General features: G+C 38.4%; 1 protein-coding gene across 5 annotated transcripts in view; it reads right to left on the reverse strand.

The window, feature by feature from the left end:
• The window catches only part of Ptbp3 (polypyrimidine tract binding protein 3), a 119,267-nt gene that overhangs the window by 19,654 nt on the left and 80,220 nt on the right, over positions 1-19,393 (reverse strand). For all 5 annotated transcript variants that reach the window (XM_076564300.1, XM_076564301.1, XM_076564303.1 and 2 more), the window contains 3 exons: positions 8,756-8,920; positions 4,214-4,324; positions 2,836-3,010 (listed from right to left, as the gene is read on the reverse strand). In XM_076564300.1, coding sequence (XP_076420415.1) covers positions 2,836-3,010; positions 4,214-4,324; positions 8,756-8,920 — 451 coding nt within the window. The remainder of the gene's footprint in view (positions 1-2,835; positions 3,011-4,213; positions 4,325-8,755; positions 8,921-19,393) is intronic.

Genomic DNA, 19,393 nt, shown 5'->3' on the forward strand with positions numbered 1-19,393 from the left:
CTCTCTCTCTCTCTCTCTCTCTCTCTTTGTTGTTGTTGTTTTTCGAGACAGGGTTTCTCTGTGTAGCTTTGCGCCTTTCCTGGAACTCACTTGGTAGCCCAGGCTGGCCTCGAACTCGAGATTCGCCTGCCTCTGCCTCCCGAGTGCTGGGATTAAAGGCGTGCTCCACCACCGCCGGGCAGAGAAACCCTGTCTCAAGAAACAAAAAACAGCTGGGCGGTGGGGGCACACGCCTATAATCCGAGCACTCGGTAGGCAGAGCCAGGTGGATCTCTGTGAGTTCAAGGCCAGCCTGGTCTACAGAGCAAGATCCAGAACAAGCACCAAAACTATAGAGAAACCCTGTCTTGAAAAACAAAACAAAAACACCAAACAAATGAAAGAAAACAAACAAAAAACAAGAAACTATACATAAAAATTGAGAAGAATTGAAGAGAAAATTTATAAAGGGTGTCCAATGAAAAAGTGCTCTTTATTAATAGTGGTAAAAACTTCTGTGATAAGAAGGTATCATTAGAGGGCTAAGAAAATAGCTGTCTATGAAGTGCCTGCCATGCAAATATGAAGGCCTGAGTAGAGAAGAGGGTGGAGATAAGAGGATCCCGAGGGCTCGCTAGCCAGCTAGTGTAGCCAGTAAATGAGCTCAAGATTCAGAGGTGGAGAATGACAGAGACGACAAGTGAAGTCAAACTCCGGCCTCCGTGTGCACAAGCACACATGTGTGCACACACAACTTTTAAAGTGATGTCAGAGGAAAGGAGAGTGTGCAGTCTCCAAACCAAGAGAAGCAAGGAAAAAATCAAATATTAGAGAACAAACTTTCATATAAGACATAAATATTTTTCTCTGATAAATTACATTTAGAATGTAGACATTACTGTGCAGTATCTTATATTCAGAGACAAAAAACTCTTAATTTTCAAAGGCACTTCTCCTTTCATAACAGAATATTTGTTATATCAGTATATATATAATATACATATTTTCCAATTATTGTAATAAAACTTGTTCTGCATTTGATAGCCAAGTTCTTGTAAGCTTAAATTTGTCCTGATTTCTAATGGCAAAGACAAAAGGGTTTTACTTTAAAATAGAATTACAAACTACTTTCTAGAAAAACTTTGGAAAACCAATTATTTATTTTAATGCTTTACTTTTCTCACATATAAAAGAAGTCTGAGCTAGTAATAATGGCACAATCCTTTAATATCAGCACTTTGCAGGCAGAGGCAGACAGATCTCTGTGAGTTCAAGGCCAGCCTGGTCTACATAGTGAGTTCCAGGACAGGCAGGGCTACATAAAGACATAATCTCAAAAAAAATGAATGAATAAATGAATGAGAGGGAAGGAGAGAGGGAGAGGAGGGAGGAAGAAAGGGAGAGGAGGGAGGAAGGGAGGGGAGGGAGGAGAGGAGAGGAGGGAGGGAGAGAGGAGGATTAAATACTACTAGGTATCAACAATATTTTAAGGTGTTACTTAGCAGAGGAAAGAAAATAAACCCCAATGATACTTAAATTTAACTTTCCTGAATAATAAATATTACTTTTTAGATATAGAAAGCTGAAAATTAATCTAATGATACATGCAAGATAGTCAATCCATTTTTTGGCCTTTACATAAAGGTTTATCTTTTTAAAGATTTTTGTTGTTATTGCTCGTGTTTTTGGTTTTTTTTTTTTTTTGGAGACAGGGTCTCTATGTAGTCCTGGCTGTCTTGGAACTCACTATGAACACCAGGGCTAGCCTCCAAATCACAGACATCCTCCTTCTTCTGTTTCCTGATTAAAGGTGTGTGCCACCATACCTGGCCATTAAGATTTACTTTAACTGGGGGGGGTGGGGGGGGGGTGGTGGTGGTGGTGGTGGTGGTGGTGGTGGTGGTGGTGGTGGTGGCGGCGGCGGCGGCGGCGGCGGCGGCGCATGCCTTTAATCCCAGCACTTGGGAGGCAGAGCCAGTTGGATCTCTCTGAGTTCAAGGCCAGTCTAGGCTACATAATGAGTTCCAGGAAAGGTGCAAAGCTACACAGAGAAACCCTGTCTCCAAAAAATCTTTACTTAATGTAAAAATTTACTTATTTTAAATAAGAGGGAAACTAACTCTTCAAACCTACTTTTGCAGACCTAATTTGGAAAGCAAATATTTTCAAGGGGTCTATTTACTGTAAAATATTAATATTCACAGAGCTTAAGACAAAGATGAAGTTTACTGCTTAAGTAAAACAGAATAAGATCAATTCTGTTTGAATAAAAGAAAAACAAACTGCTAATTTAGGACACTGATTTGAAAGTTATTACTTTTTTTGTTGTTGTTGGTTCTATTGTTGTTTGAAACAGGGTTTCTCTGTGTAGCCTTGACTGTTTTGGAACTCACTCTGTAGACCAGGCTGGCCTAGAACTCACAGAGATCCATTTGCCTCTGCCTCCCACGTGCTAGGATTGAAGGCGTGCACCACCAGTTAGCAAGTTATCATTACTTTAAAAGAAAAATTATTTTTCTCAAGAGCACTTAATGCCAAAATTCTGCTTATAAATCTGCATATTTAAAATCAAAGCTAACATTAAGATAATTAATTTAAAGCAAATAAGTAGTTTTGGTAATATTATGAATGTGTTAATGTTTGAAAAATAACTTGGAACAGAATTTCATACATCTATGTTTTGTGAACTAACAGCACTACCTTATTAAGGTTTAATATACAGGTGTATTTGTTTCCTTAGAACATATGCTTTCCTTTAGAAGTCACAAGAGAACCCAAGAAGAAAAAGACTGACATAAATAAGTGAAACTCTAACTTTAGAAAATTTGCTCTGTGTCTGAAAAAGGAACTACTCACCAAAAGCAGCAGCCATAGGAGGTTCAAGAGATGGCTGACCATCACCAGTAGGAAGGTCTAAGCGAGTGAAGTCTCTGCTTTTGTCATTATTATATTTCACATTAAGGCTGGTGAGCTTGGAGAAGTCAATCCGCAGAGTGCAGCATGCATTATAGATATTCTGGCCATCCAAAGCCTAAGGCAGATGAGAAAGGGACTGGTGTTTTATCAAGACCATACTGACTCACTTACTAGTCTCTTCTGAGACAGCACCAATCCAACACTAAGCAGAGAGCAAAGGACAAAAGGCCAAAGATCTAGGTTTAGTTTTATTATTCTCAAGTGGTCATATCAATGAAAGAAAAAATATAAAAGCTTGGAAAACTATTGTATTGTATTATAGAAACACCATTATTATGGTCATTTTGTCCACAGTAAATATATAAAGGTGTTAATTTTATACTTCAATTTCATTTTAGTATAATTTATATTGGTGAATATAATGTACTGATGAAACACCACTGTAAATAGTATGTTAGTCATATTACATAAAATATTATCTGCCATGTTTTTTTTTTTATAATTGCTTTTTTGAATAAAAAACAAAGGGGGTCAGTCACTTGTGACCAAAGATCAGTAATCCTCCCCTTCGCTAGAATAAATTTACCAGTGGGCTATTTGTGGTTACTACCTGCTTTCACAAATAGTCAAATTTATAAAAACAGACACAAAACCCAAAGAACATGTAACTATATGATAAACATGCAGCTAGAGGATACAGGAAATGAAAAGACTTCCACAAACTGTATGAGAAACAAAAGTATGCTAAACTTGTGTCTCTATCTCTAAACAAGTAACAAAGCAGAATTAAGGTTAATGACAGCTTTCCAAGAGAGCTGTATTTAATGTGACCAAGTATGTTATTTTGTCTCATTAAAACAAAACCAAAGATTCATGCACTTAAAAAAAGAAAACAACATAGATTGACAGCAGCATATTTCTTGAGGTTTAATGTCTTCACCATATCAGAGCTCAATAACAATGAGAGCTGAATATGGTTATAAAAGTAGTGAAATCAATCTCTGGCTGATTGAAGACAAGTAAATGAAACCACAAGGTCAAACATCTACTGATCAGTCAGACTGCATCAGGAGTGCTATGCTTAGTTATAGATTTAAATGTGACCAACAGCAATGAGTCTCAGAGATCTGAGAAGTGATAGATTAAAACTGCTTTTTCCAATGGGAAAGCACTAAGTTTTAGCTTAGAAGGAAAAAATACAGTTTACAACAATCAAAAGGCACATTTAATAAAACAGAAGGAGCAAGTGAGATGTGATGGCTCCTTCAAGTGTCTCCAAAGTGAGTGACTAATAATGGAAAAGGAAAAGTATAATTACCATTTTGGCATAATGTGCATTCAATGAGTCAGCATACTGAAGCAAGGCTTGAAACTGATTATTCTTTGTAAAGGTGATAATCTTCAAGACCGTGCCAAATTTAGAAAATATCTGGAAAAAAAGGTTTGTTTGTTTTAAGACAATCTCTTGTTAAGTGGTTCAAGTAGGCTTCAAATTCATGATCTCTTACCTATCAATGAGTCCCTTTAATATGTAAAATATAATTTTCTCTATTAAAACTTCTGGTACAACAGGTACTCAAATATTTAACCAATTTTATAGTATGTACAAATGGTACAATTTTAAAACAGAAGGCTATAATAGTTATTAACTGATAGTGATACAATGATGTTCACAAGTGTATGAATTAAAATAGGAAGTCAAATAAGTCAATGATTTATTTCACCCCTGTAAGTCACCAGCTACTTCTGGAGGCTTTTATAAGCAGAAACAAAATGTTCAAATACAGGCTTGTTCAAATTATAAGACACTTTTTTAAGTACTGGCAAATTAAAGAGCAACAAAAATGTCTGCCTTTCTTGAGACAATAAATAGGCAAAGGAAACCATAATGTTTGGTTATATACAAGTATTATAAGAAAAATAGGAGCAAGAAAGAGGAATGAGATTAAATGGAGTGCACTGGTAGAGCAAAATTCAAACCAGCTCTAGCTCCTCTAACTTTAAGCACACAATCTCCGCAGGGCATTGTGGTCTGAGTAAGAATGGACCCCACAGGCTAATATATTTGAGTGCTTAGTCACCAGGGAATGGTAATATCTGAAAGGATTAAAACGATTAAGAGGTGGGATCCTGTTGAAGGAAGTGTCACCGGGGGGTGGGCCTTGAGGTTTCAAACGCCCATGCCAACCTCAGAGTTTCTCTCTTTGCCTGTAGATCAGGATGTAGCTCTCAGCTACTGGTCGAGCACCTGCTTGCTTGCAGCCCAGTCCCCACCCCATGATGATAATAGGCTAAACTTCTGATACTGTAAGCAAGCCTTCAATTAAATGTCTTCTTTTGTAAGAGCTGCATGGTCTTGGTGTCTCTTCACAGCAACAGAACAATGACTAAGTCAGGGTGAAGGAGATACAGTGTTGAGGGAGAGGACTTAAAGTAAAGGAAGACTCTTTAAGGAGGAAACATCTGAGATGACTGAATGATGGACATCAGCCAACTGACTTTGTAGGTTAAGGAGTATGCCAAGCCCAAGAAACAGAAAGGGAAGTAAAGATAGGGCTGAACTGTAGAACAGAGAACATAAATAGACAGGGTTCCAGAAAAGACAAGGTATTAAAGCATTTTGGGTACTGAGGATAAGTAAATAGGGGTAACATTTGTATGTGAAGCCTAAAGGCTTTGGTAAAGATTTTTTCCCCATTGCCCTGGGAAGAAGAACTAAACAATGGCTTCTGTAACTAAAGACTGAAAGTCTTAACCCAACTGATGGTACTGTGAATTGAAAAGTCCTGCTCACTCAGGATTCCATGATCTTCTATATAAGAAAGTCTGTTACTGTTTGGGGAAAATGCTAACTAGATCATTAGGACATGACCTCATGACACCAAGTGCATCTGATGGATGGTGGCAATGTTGAGTCGTTCAAAAGTACCTTTTTAAAGAATATAAATAAGCAACAGTATTACAGAAGCAGATGCAAACACTCTACTGATAGGTAACAGAGGTCGTTGTTATCTTTGTGAAAGAAACAGAATAAAAGACCAGTTACAAATCAAGTCTCCAGTAGTTTGACTGTTAAATGCTACTTTGTGCAATAAACAGAAAACAAATTTAACAGAACAATGAAACCAATGACTTAAGCAACTCTAAACTACTTTTAGGGAGGGACAAGGGTGGCTACAAACTTGACTGTTAAAGTTCCCCAGGAAATGCTTCACATGTGCACTTTTTATTTTGAAAATGGTACTTAGATAACTATTGAAAGAAACACAGTAGTCCTACTAACTGGTCTACTTGGTATTTACATTCCTGGGAACACACTGGGAAAGGATCTAAGTCCTATCATAAACTGAAATGCTAATGGTAGAAGTAGGAGTATCTAAGAGCCCACTTATTTATATGTTCGAATTCAGGTAAGATGTGTTTCAGTTTTTGAACGTACACACACACACCCTACAATTCTTCATTTAGACATACATATCCAAAGGCACATGTGAGGGTCTGAATGAGCATGTCCCCCATAAGCTCAAATATTTAGATACCTGGTTCCCAGAAATTGGAATCAAGGAGTGGACTACTACAGTGACAAACCCAACCGTACTGTTTTTGAGAAATGTGCAAGACTTTGGAATTCTGAATTATAAAAGTGGAGCTCAATGGGTCATCCTAGTGGAAGCTTGGAAGACAGTAGTGCTGAGGACTATGGAAGCCTGGCTTAAGATGTTTCTGGAGGGAACAATAATATCAGCAACTGGGCTAGAGACCATTTCTGCAATATTTTTGGCTAAGACTGTGACTATTTTCTGTCCTTGTCCTAAGAATTTGCCTTCAGCTAAATTTAAAAGTAATAGACTAAGCCATTGCTGGTGGTGGGTGGTGGTAGCAGCACACTCCTTTAATCCCAGCACTCAGCTGACAGAGGCAAGTGTATCTTTGTGGGTTTGAGGGCAGCCTGGTCAACAGAGCTAGTTCTAAGACAGCCAAGGCTACACAAAGAAACCCTGTCTCAACCTGGCCCCCACCAAAACTGATAGACTAACAGCCTAGCATTGATTGCCATGTGGTTATTAGTGATCACACTTAGGCAGATCTACAACGGATAAGAGCAAGTGAAGCAAAAGGAGTATAAAGTATACAGTTTGAAGAAAAAAAGAGCCTCAGGAGAGATGCCAACGCTTATGCTGAGAGATAAAATAACGGTGCCTAACTCTACCATAAAGTAAGCAGCTGAACACAACAGTGTCATCCATGTGGTTCTGGCTTTAGAGTCATGAAGGACACCTGAGTAAAGAGATGGTGGAATCTTCTTACACAGTTTAGGAGAGGCCATGGAGTTGAGCGTGGTGATTTGAATGAGAATAGCTCCTATAGGCTCATGTTTGCATATTTGGCTCCAAATTGGTGGAACTATTTGGGAAGGATTAGGAAATATGGCTTTATTGAAGAATGTGTCCCCAGTTTTACTCACTAGAAAATTATGTAAGTAGATGACTTTCCAATTAGTAAATTTAAAATATCACTAGCCCTGGTTTAGTGGAATATCTCTGATAAGACAGTTTACATGCACTAATGAATTACCTACAAAGATTACACTGGACATAAGTGATTATCTAACATAATGCATATCATATATCTGTGTATATACTAAAGCTTATTATAGATCTTCCCTTCAGAATTTATATATACATATATACACATATACATATCTCTACCTACCTACCTACCTACCTGTATTTTTTTTTTGGAGGGGGGTAGTTGAGACAGGGTTTCCCTGTGTAGCACTGGCTGTCCTCAAACTTACTCTCTAGATCAGTCTAGCCTCGAACTCACAGAGATCCTCTGCTTTCTAAGTGCTGGGATTAAAGGTGTACACCACCACTGCCCAGCCAAATATTTTTATTTATAAGGGTGTGTGTGTATGTATGTGTGTGTGTGTACACGTGCCATGATGATAATGGACTAATAATAAGCCTCTGAAACTATAAGCAAGCCCCAAATTAAATGTTTTCTTTTAGTAAGAGTTGTCTTGATCATGGTGGCCCTTCATAGCAATAGAACAATGACTAAAGACAGGAAAATAATTCAAATTTGATGATTTTTGACATGGGGTTTTGCTATCAACTGGACAATCCTCCTGTTTAAGCCTCTTAAGTGCTAGGGTTATAAATGTATGCCACTACATCTGGTTAAAATTAGAATTTTTTATCCACTATTTTCCCTCTAGCGTTTGGTATTATTCTCGTAGTTATTGGTATTAGGAATTGAATGTAAGATCTCATGCATGAAAGTTATTCGTGCCACATGTCTCTAGAACTCAACTACATCCTAAGCCCTGCCACTCTTATGCATCTTTTAAAGTCTAAAATTCAAGTTAGGCCAGATGTACTGACATAACACCTTTAATATCAGCACTCAGGAGGCAGAGGCAGGCACGCCTCTGTGAGTTTGAGACCAGTCTGGTCTACAGTTTGAGTTACAGGACAGGGGTATATAGGTCGATCCTGTCTCAAAATAAACAAAGGAAGAAAATTTAGAGAAGGGAGGCCGTCAAAAAATACCTGACACAATTTCTTCTATGAAACAGGATGGTAAATCTTATTTATTACTTAAGCAGATAATGAAAAGAAAATATCAATCAAATCAGTAAACAACAGATTTGGGGGGTGTTACTCTGTGTAGTGCTGGCTGTTCTGGTGCTCACTCTGTAGACCAGGCTGGCCTTGAACTCAAAGGATCTGCCCGCCTCTGCCTCCCAAGTGCTGGGATTAAAGCTGTGTGCTATCACACCCAACTTAAAAAACAGATAATAACTGAAGTTCGAGAAACCACCTTTGATTCTGCTTTCAGAGAGCTTGTTCCTTACCTGATGAAGAACTTCCAGAGTGACAGGGTAAAATAGGTTTTCAATAATTATCCGGAGCACAGGGCTCTGTCCAGCTAGCACTGTGCCTTCATTGGAAGGAGCTCCAGGAAGGGACAGGTTTCCTGACTGGACAGCACTGACAGCCTGCAGTGCAGCTTGGGCTCTCTAGAAAACAAGCCAAAAATAAGAAAAAAGAAAAATTATCACTTTTGATCACAGAAGCAGTGAATGGATCCTGAAGCTGAGATGACATACAATAATTCATTCCCGTATACTTTATCTGGACGCACATATCCCAAGTTGTAGAGAGCCAAGTTTTCAGTGTGCTTGGTTTTTCTTTTTTAAAAGATGGGGCTCAGGAGATGGCTCAGCCAATAACGTGCTTGTTGTGTAGGCATGAGGAACCTGGGTTTGATCTTCCAAACACACATGAAAAAAGCCAGGAGCAGGGGTGCATGCTTTTAGTTCCAGCATTACTGCTTAACAATTCAGTTCTCAAGTCTTTGGATGACTTAAGATAAGCGTAAATGTGACTGGTGTGTTAGTGGGGAAAGTAGGTCATTATTATAAGCAAGCCTCCCTGCCATGCACATCATGAACAAGTGGAGGAGCAAATCCCAGCCAGGGCTGCCTTGCAAAGGGAAATCTGAACCCAAATAAGGAATAGAAAATATCTACGGTGTGTGTGTGTGTGTGTGTGTGTGTGTGTGTGTGTGTGTGTAAGGTGCTTTCAATGTTCGCTATCATCTGAAGAGCATGAGAAGAATCAGAAGATGGGTGGGGAGCAGCTGATTGAGAATGCCAGAGCCCAAGGAGTTAGAAGGGTGCCCACAATGATATAGGTAGCCAATGTGATGAAGACAGCCTGAGCAGGGTGAAGAGGTCCATGGAGTGGGCAAGCAATGAACCGGTATGAAGAGCTAGCCTGGCAAGGGGTGTTAGTGTACAAGCAAGCTTCTAATACATTTCCACTGAAATGAAACAAGGAATTTTAAAAACAACTGGTTCAGAGCTGTAGCAGGAAAAGCAGGAAGGTAAATGTGAAATAATTTTGGTTTTGCAGTATTTTTGTTATATTTTCCAGAATGCAAAAATCACTGAAATGATAAAGGTGATATGTCAAAAGGATACAGAAAACAACTTGAAAGGGCTCCCACTGGCCCAATCCAAGAAATTTGAACATCAAAAGTCATCCATAAAACAAACAGGAGCCTCTAAGACCATAATGCTAACTAACAACTGATAGCTAGTAAAGAACAGCATTTATGGTATCTCCAAATGCCTGTGCATGAGATATTACTTCTTTCCCCCTTTAAGTTGGGTCCTCCATATCTGCAGGTACAACATCTAAACACAAATGAAAAAATTTCCATCTACACACACACACCCTTGGGGTTTTTTGTTGAGACCAGGTCTTGCTATTATGTAGCTAAGGCTGGCCTGGAATTTGTCATCCTCCTTTCTGAGTGCCGGGTACTGCAAGGGTGTACTATCACCACACCTGGCAGTATTACAACTACTTACATAGCGTTCACACTGCATTAGTTATTTTAAGTAATCTAGAGGGAATGTAAAGTATACACAACAATGTGTGCTTATGGTATATACAGCTATTATACCATTTCATAGAAGTGGTTTTAGCATCCTTGGATTTTTTTTTTTAGAATAGGGTGCTGTGGATATCATTCTGTATAAATAAAGCACTGATTGGCCAGTAGACAGACAGGAAGTATAGGCGAGACTAACAGAGAGGAGAATGGAGGGAACAGGAAGGAGAAGGAGAGACTGCCTGTAGCCGCAGGACAAGGAAGATGTAAGGTACCAGTAAGCCACGAGGCAAAGTATAGATTAATAAAAATGGGCTGAATATAAGAGTAAGAGCTAGATAATGATAGGCCTGAGCTAATGGCCAAGCAGTTTAAATAATATAAGCGTCTGTATGTTTATTTTATAAATGGGCTAAGGGACTGCCGGGGTTTGGCGGGACCTGGAGAAAAAATTCCAGCTACAATGGGGGGGGGGGGGGTCCAAGAAACAACTAACCAACCTACCACCCTTCTCAATGAATAATGGGTGAGACGTGTACTAACTCCATAGTACAGAAGCCTGGCAAACATGACTGTGTCACTTTTAGATATATTTGTCAAAGATACATACCCTGAACTGAAATCACAAGGAAATATAAGACCAACAAAAGTTGAGGGACATTTTGAGAAATAAACTGCCTTTCATTTTCTTTCTTTTTTTTTTTTTTTTGAGACAGGGTTTCTCTGTGTAGCTTTGTGCCTTTCCTGGAACTCACTAGTAGCCCAGGCTGGCCTTGAACTCACAGAGATCTGCCTACCTCTCTGCCTTTTCATTTTCAATAATGTTAAGGTCATGAGATTAAAAGAAAAGCAGAATTTGTCTAAAATGACTAAAAAAATATAACCGCCGGGCGTTGGTGGCGCACGCCTTTAATCCCAGCACTCGGGAGGCAGAGCCAGGCGGATCTCTGTGAGTTCGAGGCCAGCCTGGGCTACCAAGTGAGCTCCAGGAAAGGCGCAAAGCTACACGGAGAAACCCTGTCTCGAAAAACCAAAAAAAATAAAAAAAAATAAAAAAAAATAAAAAAATAAAAAAATATAACCAAACAGAACACATACATGAACCTACTTATACCACTTTGCTACATGCAGTACTATTAGAACAATTAGCAAAACGCAAATGGGATCTACAGGTAGCAGAGGAGTAATGTATTAATACTAATTTCTTATTTTTGGGGGTGGTGGTGGGGGTGGTCCAGAAGTAGGTACTGAACTCAAGTAGGTACTGAACTCAAGGCACACCAGGCAAACATCCTATCCAAGAATTTTTGGGGTACTTTTTTCTTAATTAAGAAATTTTCTATTCACCCTACATAACACCCACAGGCCCCCACCTCCTCCCTCCCCCCACCCAAGCCACTCCCCATCCCCATATCCTCCCAATCAAGGACTCCCATGGGGAGTCAGCAGAGCCCGGCATTGGCACCACCCCCCCACTGCCCCCTCCTCTGCATCAAGGCTGCGCAAGGTACCACACTGCATAAAGTCACATCTGAGCTGGCTGTAAAAATACACTGTGTGGTCCCAATAGATCCTAAACTCCTGATCCTCCTAAGTAAATGTGATTACAGGTCTGTGCCACCAACCCAAACCAGTGTTGACTACCTTATTCTAGTTGGTAGAAGAAATGCCCCATTTGTAGGAAGCATACACGAAGTACCAGTCAATAATGAAGGAGCGGGTTGGTCATATACTCTCAAAAGGCTGGAGAATTGAAACTTTATATTCTACCTGCATATATTTTCTACATTGTTAATTTCCTCAAAACTTACAATAATTATTTTTAAACATGAAGTGAAAGGAGGATAGGTACAACCCACATAACATTAACTGTATGTATATATATTTTAGAGCTGACCTTTTCCTATTGGAAAATTGGTATACTCTTGCCCAAGGAAGACTATTTTTTTAGTTCTCAGCATTCCTTAGTTGCCTGTGGTTCTTTGTGCATGGTTGAGGCCTTGTGCACCCCAACCCCAATGGAGACAGGGCTTTATTATGTAGACATAGCTGGCCTCAAACTCAGCGTAGTGCTGAAATTACAGCAAGTTCCTCCATGCTAGCAATATTTACTCAAGAATGGTAATAATATGGAAAATGTGTGTGCATCAAAATTAAAAATTCTACAAATTTAACATAGCTTTCATTTTCATACATTATATTCAATTCCAGAATGTTAGTCATAGAATTGTTATTTTAAATAATTGGTGGTAGTTTTAACTTTTTGTTTATAATTTTTCTTTTTCTTTCTTTCTTTTTTTTTTTTGTTTTTTCGAGACAGGGCTTCTCTGTGTAGCTTTGCGCCTTTTCCGGGAACTCACTTGGTAGTCCAGGCTGGCCTCGAACTCACAGAGATCCGCCTGGCTCTGCCTCCCGAGTGCTGGGATTAAAGGCGTGCGCCACCACCGCCCAGTCTTGTTTATAATTTTTCTAATGTGAAATGCTTGAGTTTTTAGTGTTTTGCTATAATGAATTTTGTTAAAATTAAGTGCCTTTATCAAACTTGGGAGCCTTTTACTTCTATATGCTTAACTCAACAAATCCCCCCCCCCTTTTTTTTAAAAAATACACCTATATTTGTTCTTTTTCTTTTATTATTTTCTTTGTTTTGAGATTATGTAGCTCTGGCTGTCCTAGAACTAACTAGGTAGAGCAGGCTGTTCTTGAACTCAGAGATCTGCCTCTCTTGGCCTCCCAAGTGCTGTAATTAAAGGCATGTACCATTGTCCCTGGCTATGAATATGTTCTTTGTCTATTTTAAACACTTTTGTTCCTTATAAATTAGTCTTTTTTTTTAATATACAGAATACTTCTCAAATCTGTATGAGTACAGAGGCCACACTAATCTCTCTATCAATTCCAATGTCTACATATGCTAAGGTGAACATAATCCTTTCAAAAATGCTAGTGTACAAATATTTTAAGTGATTTTATAATACAGACTTTTTTTAAATATCAGATAATACAAAAAACGACCCAGTGTTTAGTTCCCAAAGCAACATCACCTTTATGAACAACATGTGAATTAACTGAATATTTTGTTTCATTACTTCATTCTCTTATAGCCAATAGTGTGGGGTCCTAGAACCTCAGTCTTGCTTTAAACATCACAATCTACCTCTGTGAGATTCTTAGTAAGATTTTACTAGAAAATGAGGGTGGTGCCGCTTTTATAGGTTTGAAAACTAACTCAGATTTCCATTTGAATCTTTAATTTGATGTGTATGGGGTGAGGGGTACCAATAAAAAAAAGTTACAAGATTAGAATTAACGAGCAAATATTATATGAACTGTATTCTATACACACAAGTTAAAGAGGAATATGGAAGATATTAATTAGAGCTATCCTACAGCTAACAGATTTCTGTAATAAAGCCTAGATTTTAACTCTGTTCAATAACAGCTATCAGCTACAGTAACTGGGAAGCTGAATTTTGTTGTTTTTGTTTTTTTAAAGACAGAGTTTAAAGACAGTGTAGCTTTGGAGACTGTCCTGGAACTTGCTCTGTAGACCAGGCTGGCCTCGAATGCATAGAAATCCGCCTGGCTCTGCCTCCTGAGTGTTGTTGGGATTAAAGGCATATGCTACCACTGCCCAGCTGGGGAGCTGAATTTTACAATTAGCAAAATAATAGGTCATTACTTCTGCATTGGGTATTACAGCTCTGGAGTATCTGGGCAAAGACATTATCACAGTGAGCATTCCTCTCACGTTAAAAATGATTAAATACCTAAAGCATGTGCAACTAAACACAAATCTCATCTCAATTCTTTACTTACATTGTCCATTAATTTTATTTCTAGTGAGTGCTTGCTGCTGCTAGTTTTGCTATTGTTCTTTCTTCACTTTTTCTCTTTGGCAGAAAAATATGAGATTCAATGGTGCATAATGTCCTAATCACTAGAGCATTCAATAGAGTCTGCACTGGTGCTCTCTAAAGAACTAACAAGAAAATGAAAATATGCTTTTAAAGTGGGGTATGCTGGTACCTGTAATCCCAGCACCGAGGGGATTGAAACTGGAAGATCAAAAGTTCAAGAGTTGGAGGGGGAGGGAGGAGCAGAAGCAAAGAAAAGAATGAAGACAGGAAGGGGAGAGAGGAAGGAAAGAAAAGAACTTTTGAATTTTAAAAATGTGGGGGGCAGCTGGGCGGCGGTGGCACACGCCTTTAATCCCAGCACTCGGGAGGCAGAGGCAGGCGGATCTCTGTGAGTTCGAGGCCAGCCTGGGCTACCAAGTGAGTTCCAGGCACAAAGCTACAGAGAGAAACCCTGTCTCGAAAAACCAAAAAAAAAAAAAAAAATGTGGGGGGCAGTGAAAAATATGATATATTTTATAATTGTAAGATTCTGAGCTTTTTCTTTTGAACTGAGACAGGGTTTCACGGTAAGCCAAGCGCAAATTTGAGCTAAAATCTTCCTGCCTCAGCCTTTCCAGTGCTGGGATTATAAATATGCAATACCACATACCAAGTTCTCAGTAGCAATTTTTAACTAAGTAAAAACATTTAAGCAAACAAAAAGTGAGAGAAGATAAAAATGCTTCTGATGTTTCAAATTATGATGCAATAAAATTACTGTGGGAGATGATTTTTAGAAATTGGGGCAACAATTCTAGAATGACTATACTATTAATAAGGGACACAGAAGCAGTATAATCAAACAAGCACAAGGACTTTATTAAGTCAGGGAGATATATTTCTCATAAAGCTTAAACATGCCCAAGGGAGCATGGTGGCAATACTTGTAATCCCAGCACTTAGAAGCTGATAAAAGAACAGGAGTAGGAGGACAGCCTTGGCTACAAAGAGAGTTCAACCTCATATGGGCATCATAGTATGTCCCTATCTTAATAAATAAAACACAAAGTATCTGTGTGATATGAAGAATACACTTCCAAAGTCAAGAACAAGGAAACTAGCATAGAGTAAATATTCTAGTCTTTACTCTTAATTTTAATATTATTTAGAGAACATTTTAAAGGTAAAATCCTGACAAAGTCATTTCTGCAGGTTCATAAACTACTTAACAAGGTCAAGAAAAACTCCAAAATAAAAAGTTTTCAAATTTTGTACTTCACAACATAATTACATTTTTTCACATTGACCCACAATTACATTTAATAATTATGATTCTCCTGTAAATCAAGGAGGTAAAACTATTTCATATCACTGGTTCTCAACCTTCCTAATGCTACGACCCTTTATACAGTTTTTTATGTTGTTGTGACCCCCAACCAAAAAGTTATTTTCGTTTCTACTTCATAACTGTAATTTTGCTACTGTTATGAACTGTAATGTAAATATCTGTTTTCCGAAGGTCTTAGACAACGCCTTTGAAAATGTTATTTTGACCCATCAAGGGGTCGCAACCTACATGTGGAGAAACACTGACTTCATATGGACTTGAACAAGTATCATGCATGCTTTGGGGTATATCTTGATACTCAGAGAACCAAAAAGGGAAGAAATGTGAATTTCTCCACTTCCTAGGCTTTCAGAATAAAAACAAACAAAAATCTCGACATTTTTAAGGACATGTAAACAGGTACTTTCCATTTTGACTTAACGTTGGTGTGGAGTTTGGAATGAACACTGTACAAAAGTGAAAGTAAAAAAGGGCTGGGAAGAAATCAAGGCTATCTAAGAATAAACTAGGCCATTTGGGTGCCCATGGTTGCCGAGCAACTCGGATTTCTCACTGTTTCCCTTTGGCATAATCCAATCTTTAAGTTTTTATTAAATTATCTTTTCTTCTGGCAATTTATACTAACATCCTTAAGAATCAGACTATTGCTAAAACTGTATGACTTACATGAAGAAAATGTTTAAATTCTACTGAAAGAGTAAAAGAAAAACAAACAAAGCAGAACTTCTGGCAATAAAGGATAAGAGAAGAATATGTTAGTTATTTCCAAACTTACAAAACTCAACCCAATTCCAATTTATTAAAAAGAAAACAAGACTTAACAAAATAATTATAAAGAATATGATCAGTTAATTTCTAGAGACAGTACAGTATATTGTTCCTCAACAGATTAAGCTCTAGTGCTCACTAAGGCAGGATTGGAATAGAAATGTTAGGTCCAAACTAGACTTGGAGTGCATACCAAGTGAGCAGCATTCATGAACAACGAATGCAACATATATTTATTAACAAGTGTATATAAATGCATATTGTAAGCATGCAGGAAGGGCATGCATGAAAAATTAAGATAAGTTTCTCATCAGTAGATTAATAAATGGGTTATTAAATAAGTAATCAAAAAGAAACTTATCTTGCCATAAGAAAGAATAAAGCTCCATTTTTATTCTTCAAAACAAACAAATAAAGAAACCAACAAGAGAACAAAGACTTGAATATCAAACCCAAAGCGATCAAAAGTATTGGAAGAGAGGCTGGAGTTGGCTGAGCTGCTGAGAGCACTTGTTGTTCTTGCAGAGGACATGGGTTGAGCTTGTCATACCCACATTGTGGCTCACAACTACCATAGCTTAAGTTCCAAGCAACCGGATGCTTTCTTCTTCTGATCTCCATGGGCACCACACACCCATGTGGTGTACATTCATAGATACACCATCAACAAAATAAATAAATACATTTTAACAATATTTTAAGAAATTTTATTTCATTTAAATCTTGGTACACTGTACTGGAACATGGTATGGAAAGACAAGATAATCTTAAGGAAGGTTACTAAATGAAAAAAAAATATCTAAACATAAAGTCATAGTCTGAAAGTAGAATGGTAGTTGACAGAGGCCAAAAGGAGAAACTGGAAAGTTCTTATTTAAGACAGAAAATTTCAGTTCAAAACAGTGAAAAAGTTCCAAAGATGAATGAGTCATGGTTGTCCTGAACAAACATTAAAAATCTGTTATGTGGCCAGGCGGTGGTGGCACACACCTTTAGTCCCAGCACTGGAGAGACAGAGGCAGGCAGATCTCTGTGAGTTCGAGGCCAGCCTGGTCTACAGAGCGAGACCCAGGCACCAAAGCTACACAGAGAAACCCTGTCTCGGGGGAAAAACAATTTGTTATGTGTCTCTTACAATCTAGAAAGTGAGAGGAGGACAGGAGAAACGGATCACCAGTTAAAGCATCTGCTGCAATGCAAGCAGGAGGACCTGAGTCTAAGTCCAGGGAAGGCGTGGAAAACCTCTCAGCACTGCCATAGGTATCCCTGCGCTCCTCCAGGAGATGGAGGTGAGGACAGAATGCTCACAGGCTCAAGGCGTGGAAAACCTCTCAGCACTGCCACAGGTATCCCTGTGCTCTTCCAGGAGATGGAGGTGAGGACAGAATGCTCAGACTCAAGGGCCAGCCAACCTGGAGTTCAGTGTCAAATAACAGAGTCTCAAACAAGGTGGAAGGCAAAGAATGATGCCCAGAGTTGTCCTCTACCTCTAAACAGAAAAGCCACACATCTGTGCCCACACTACGATGTACAAACATGAACATATCGCACACGCACACACACGGTTTTTTTTAAGTTAAAGGAAATGACTAAGAAAAACTACTGCAAATTGTTATGAATTATTAAGTAAGAGTTTATCAATAAGATACATACAATTATTTAATATTCAGTAAAGAAAGCAATCAGGAACAGATGATTAAAACATGGATATGCTTGAACCCAAGAATTTCACTGTTAGAAACAGGATCTAATAAGATAAGGCTCCAAGTGTGCCAAAACGTATACTGTTGCAGTAAAATTATTAGTAAAACCATAAAACAGGAAAAACATTTCAATGCTTATCAAAAACCTGGACAAATTATAGATCTTCTATTATGGGAATAACAAGCAGTCACTGAAAATCCAAAAATGGCTTTATGTTTCGTGCTATAGAACAACATCCACAAAATATTGTTACGGAGTAAAAATGAAAGCACTTCACACACCAGAATTCCATCTGTGTACAGTTACATACACAGATACCGCAACAAAAGAATATAAAGGAAAACATTAGCACCAATTATCCTGGTCAAATAGATGCTTGCTTTTTGTCTCCATATTTTTCTAGATTGCTCAAATGTTTAACCATGAGCAGGCTTCTTATTTGTGATCTATAAACTTCAATTTTCGTTGAAGAAAATAGTCCGAGCTATCACTCATTAGTACAGCTCCTCTTTAGCATGCTTAAGGCTCTAAATTTGATCACCAAGAAAGGAAAAGAGAATGAGTGGTGATTAATAAAAAGTCTGTTCAATTAAACAATATCAAATACTGCATCAGTTTATTATATGTCATTATGTACTAAAATAAGGATTATGTGCAGGAAATGTTCCTGTATTAATGTAGAAAATACTAATTTAATACATTTACAAATGCTGTTCCCATAATAATCTCTCAAGTAAAAAGCTGGAGAATTCTTGTCCTAGATCAAGAATACATGCAAAATTCTCTTTATATTAAAAAAATCTTACATTCTAAATACTTATGCTTATACCCACATACTGTGGAACAATCCTTTTGTACGCTGTGAAAATTTGTCACTTAGATAGGTTCAATAAAGAAGCTAACTGGCCAATAACTGAACAGGAGGTTATGTAGGAGAGCCAAACTGAGGATGCTGGGGTGAAGAAGGGCAAAATTAAGAGTCACCAGAGTCAAGGGAGAGGCAAGATGAGCATGCTGTACTGAGAAAAGGTACCAAGTTAGTAGGGAGAGGCAATATGGGCATGCTGTAATGAGAAAAGGTACCAAGCCACGTGGCAAAGTATAGATAAGAAATATGGGTTAATTTAAATGTAAGAGTTAGCTAGTGACAAGCCTGGGCTATTGGCTGAGCATTTATAAATACTATAAGCCTCAGTGTGTTTATTTGGGAGCACCTGACTGGAAAAAAAAACTCCCGCATATACCCACAGATGACCTTTCATCAAACAGCCTTCATTTTGCAGCAGACAGGAGATCATTACAGAAAACCATAACTGGTCAAAATGCAGAGAAAAACTGATGGTCAGGTGCCCAGCCAGCCCCCCCCCCCCCCCCCGATACATTTATAACACAACCCCTGAATCCAAAGCTCAGGGAACACCATGGGGGGAAA

Source organism: Peromyscus maniculatus, chromosome 2 (assembly GCF_049852395.1).
Source record: "Peromyscus maniculatus bairdii isolate BWxNUB_F1_BW_parent chromosome 2, HU_Pman_BW_mat_3.1, whole genome shotgun sequence".
Lineage (NCBI taxonomy): Eukaryota > Metazoa > Chordata > Mammalia > Rodentia > Cricetidae > Peromyscus > Peromyscus maniculatus.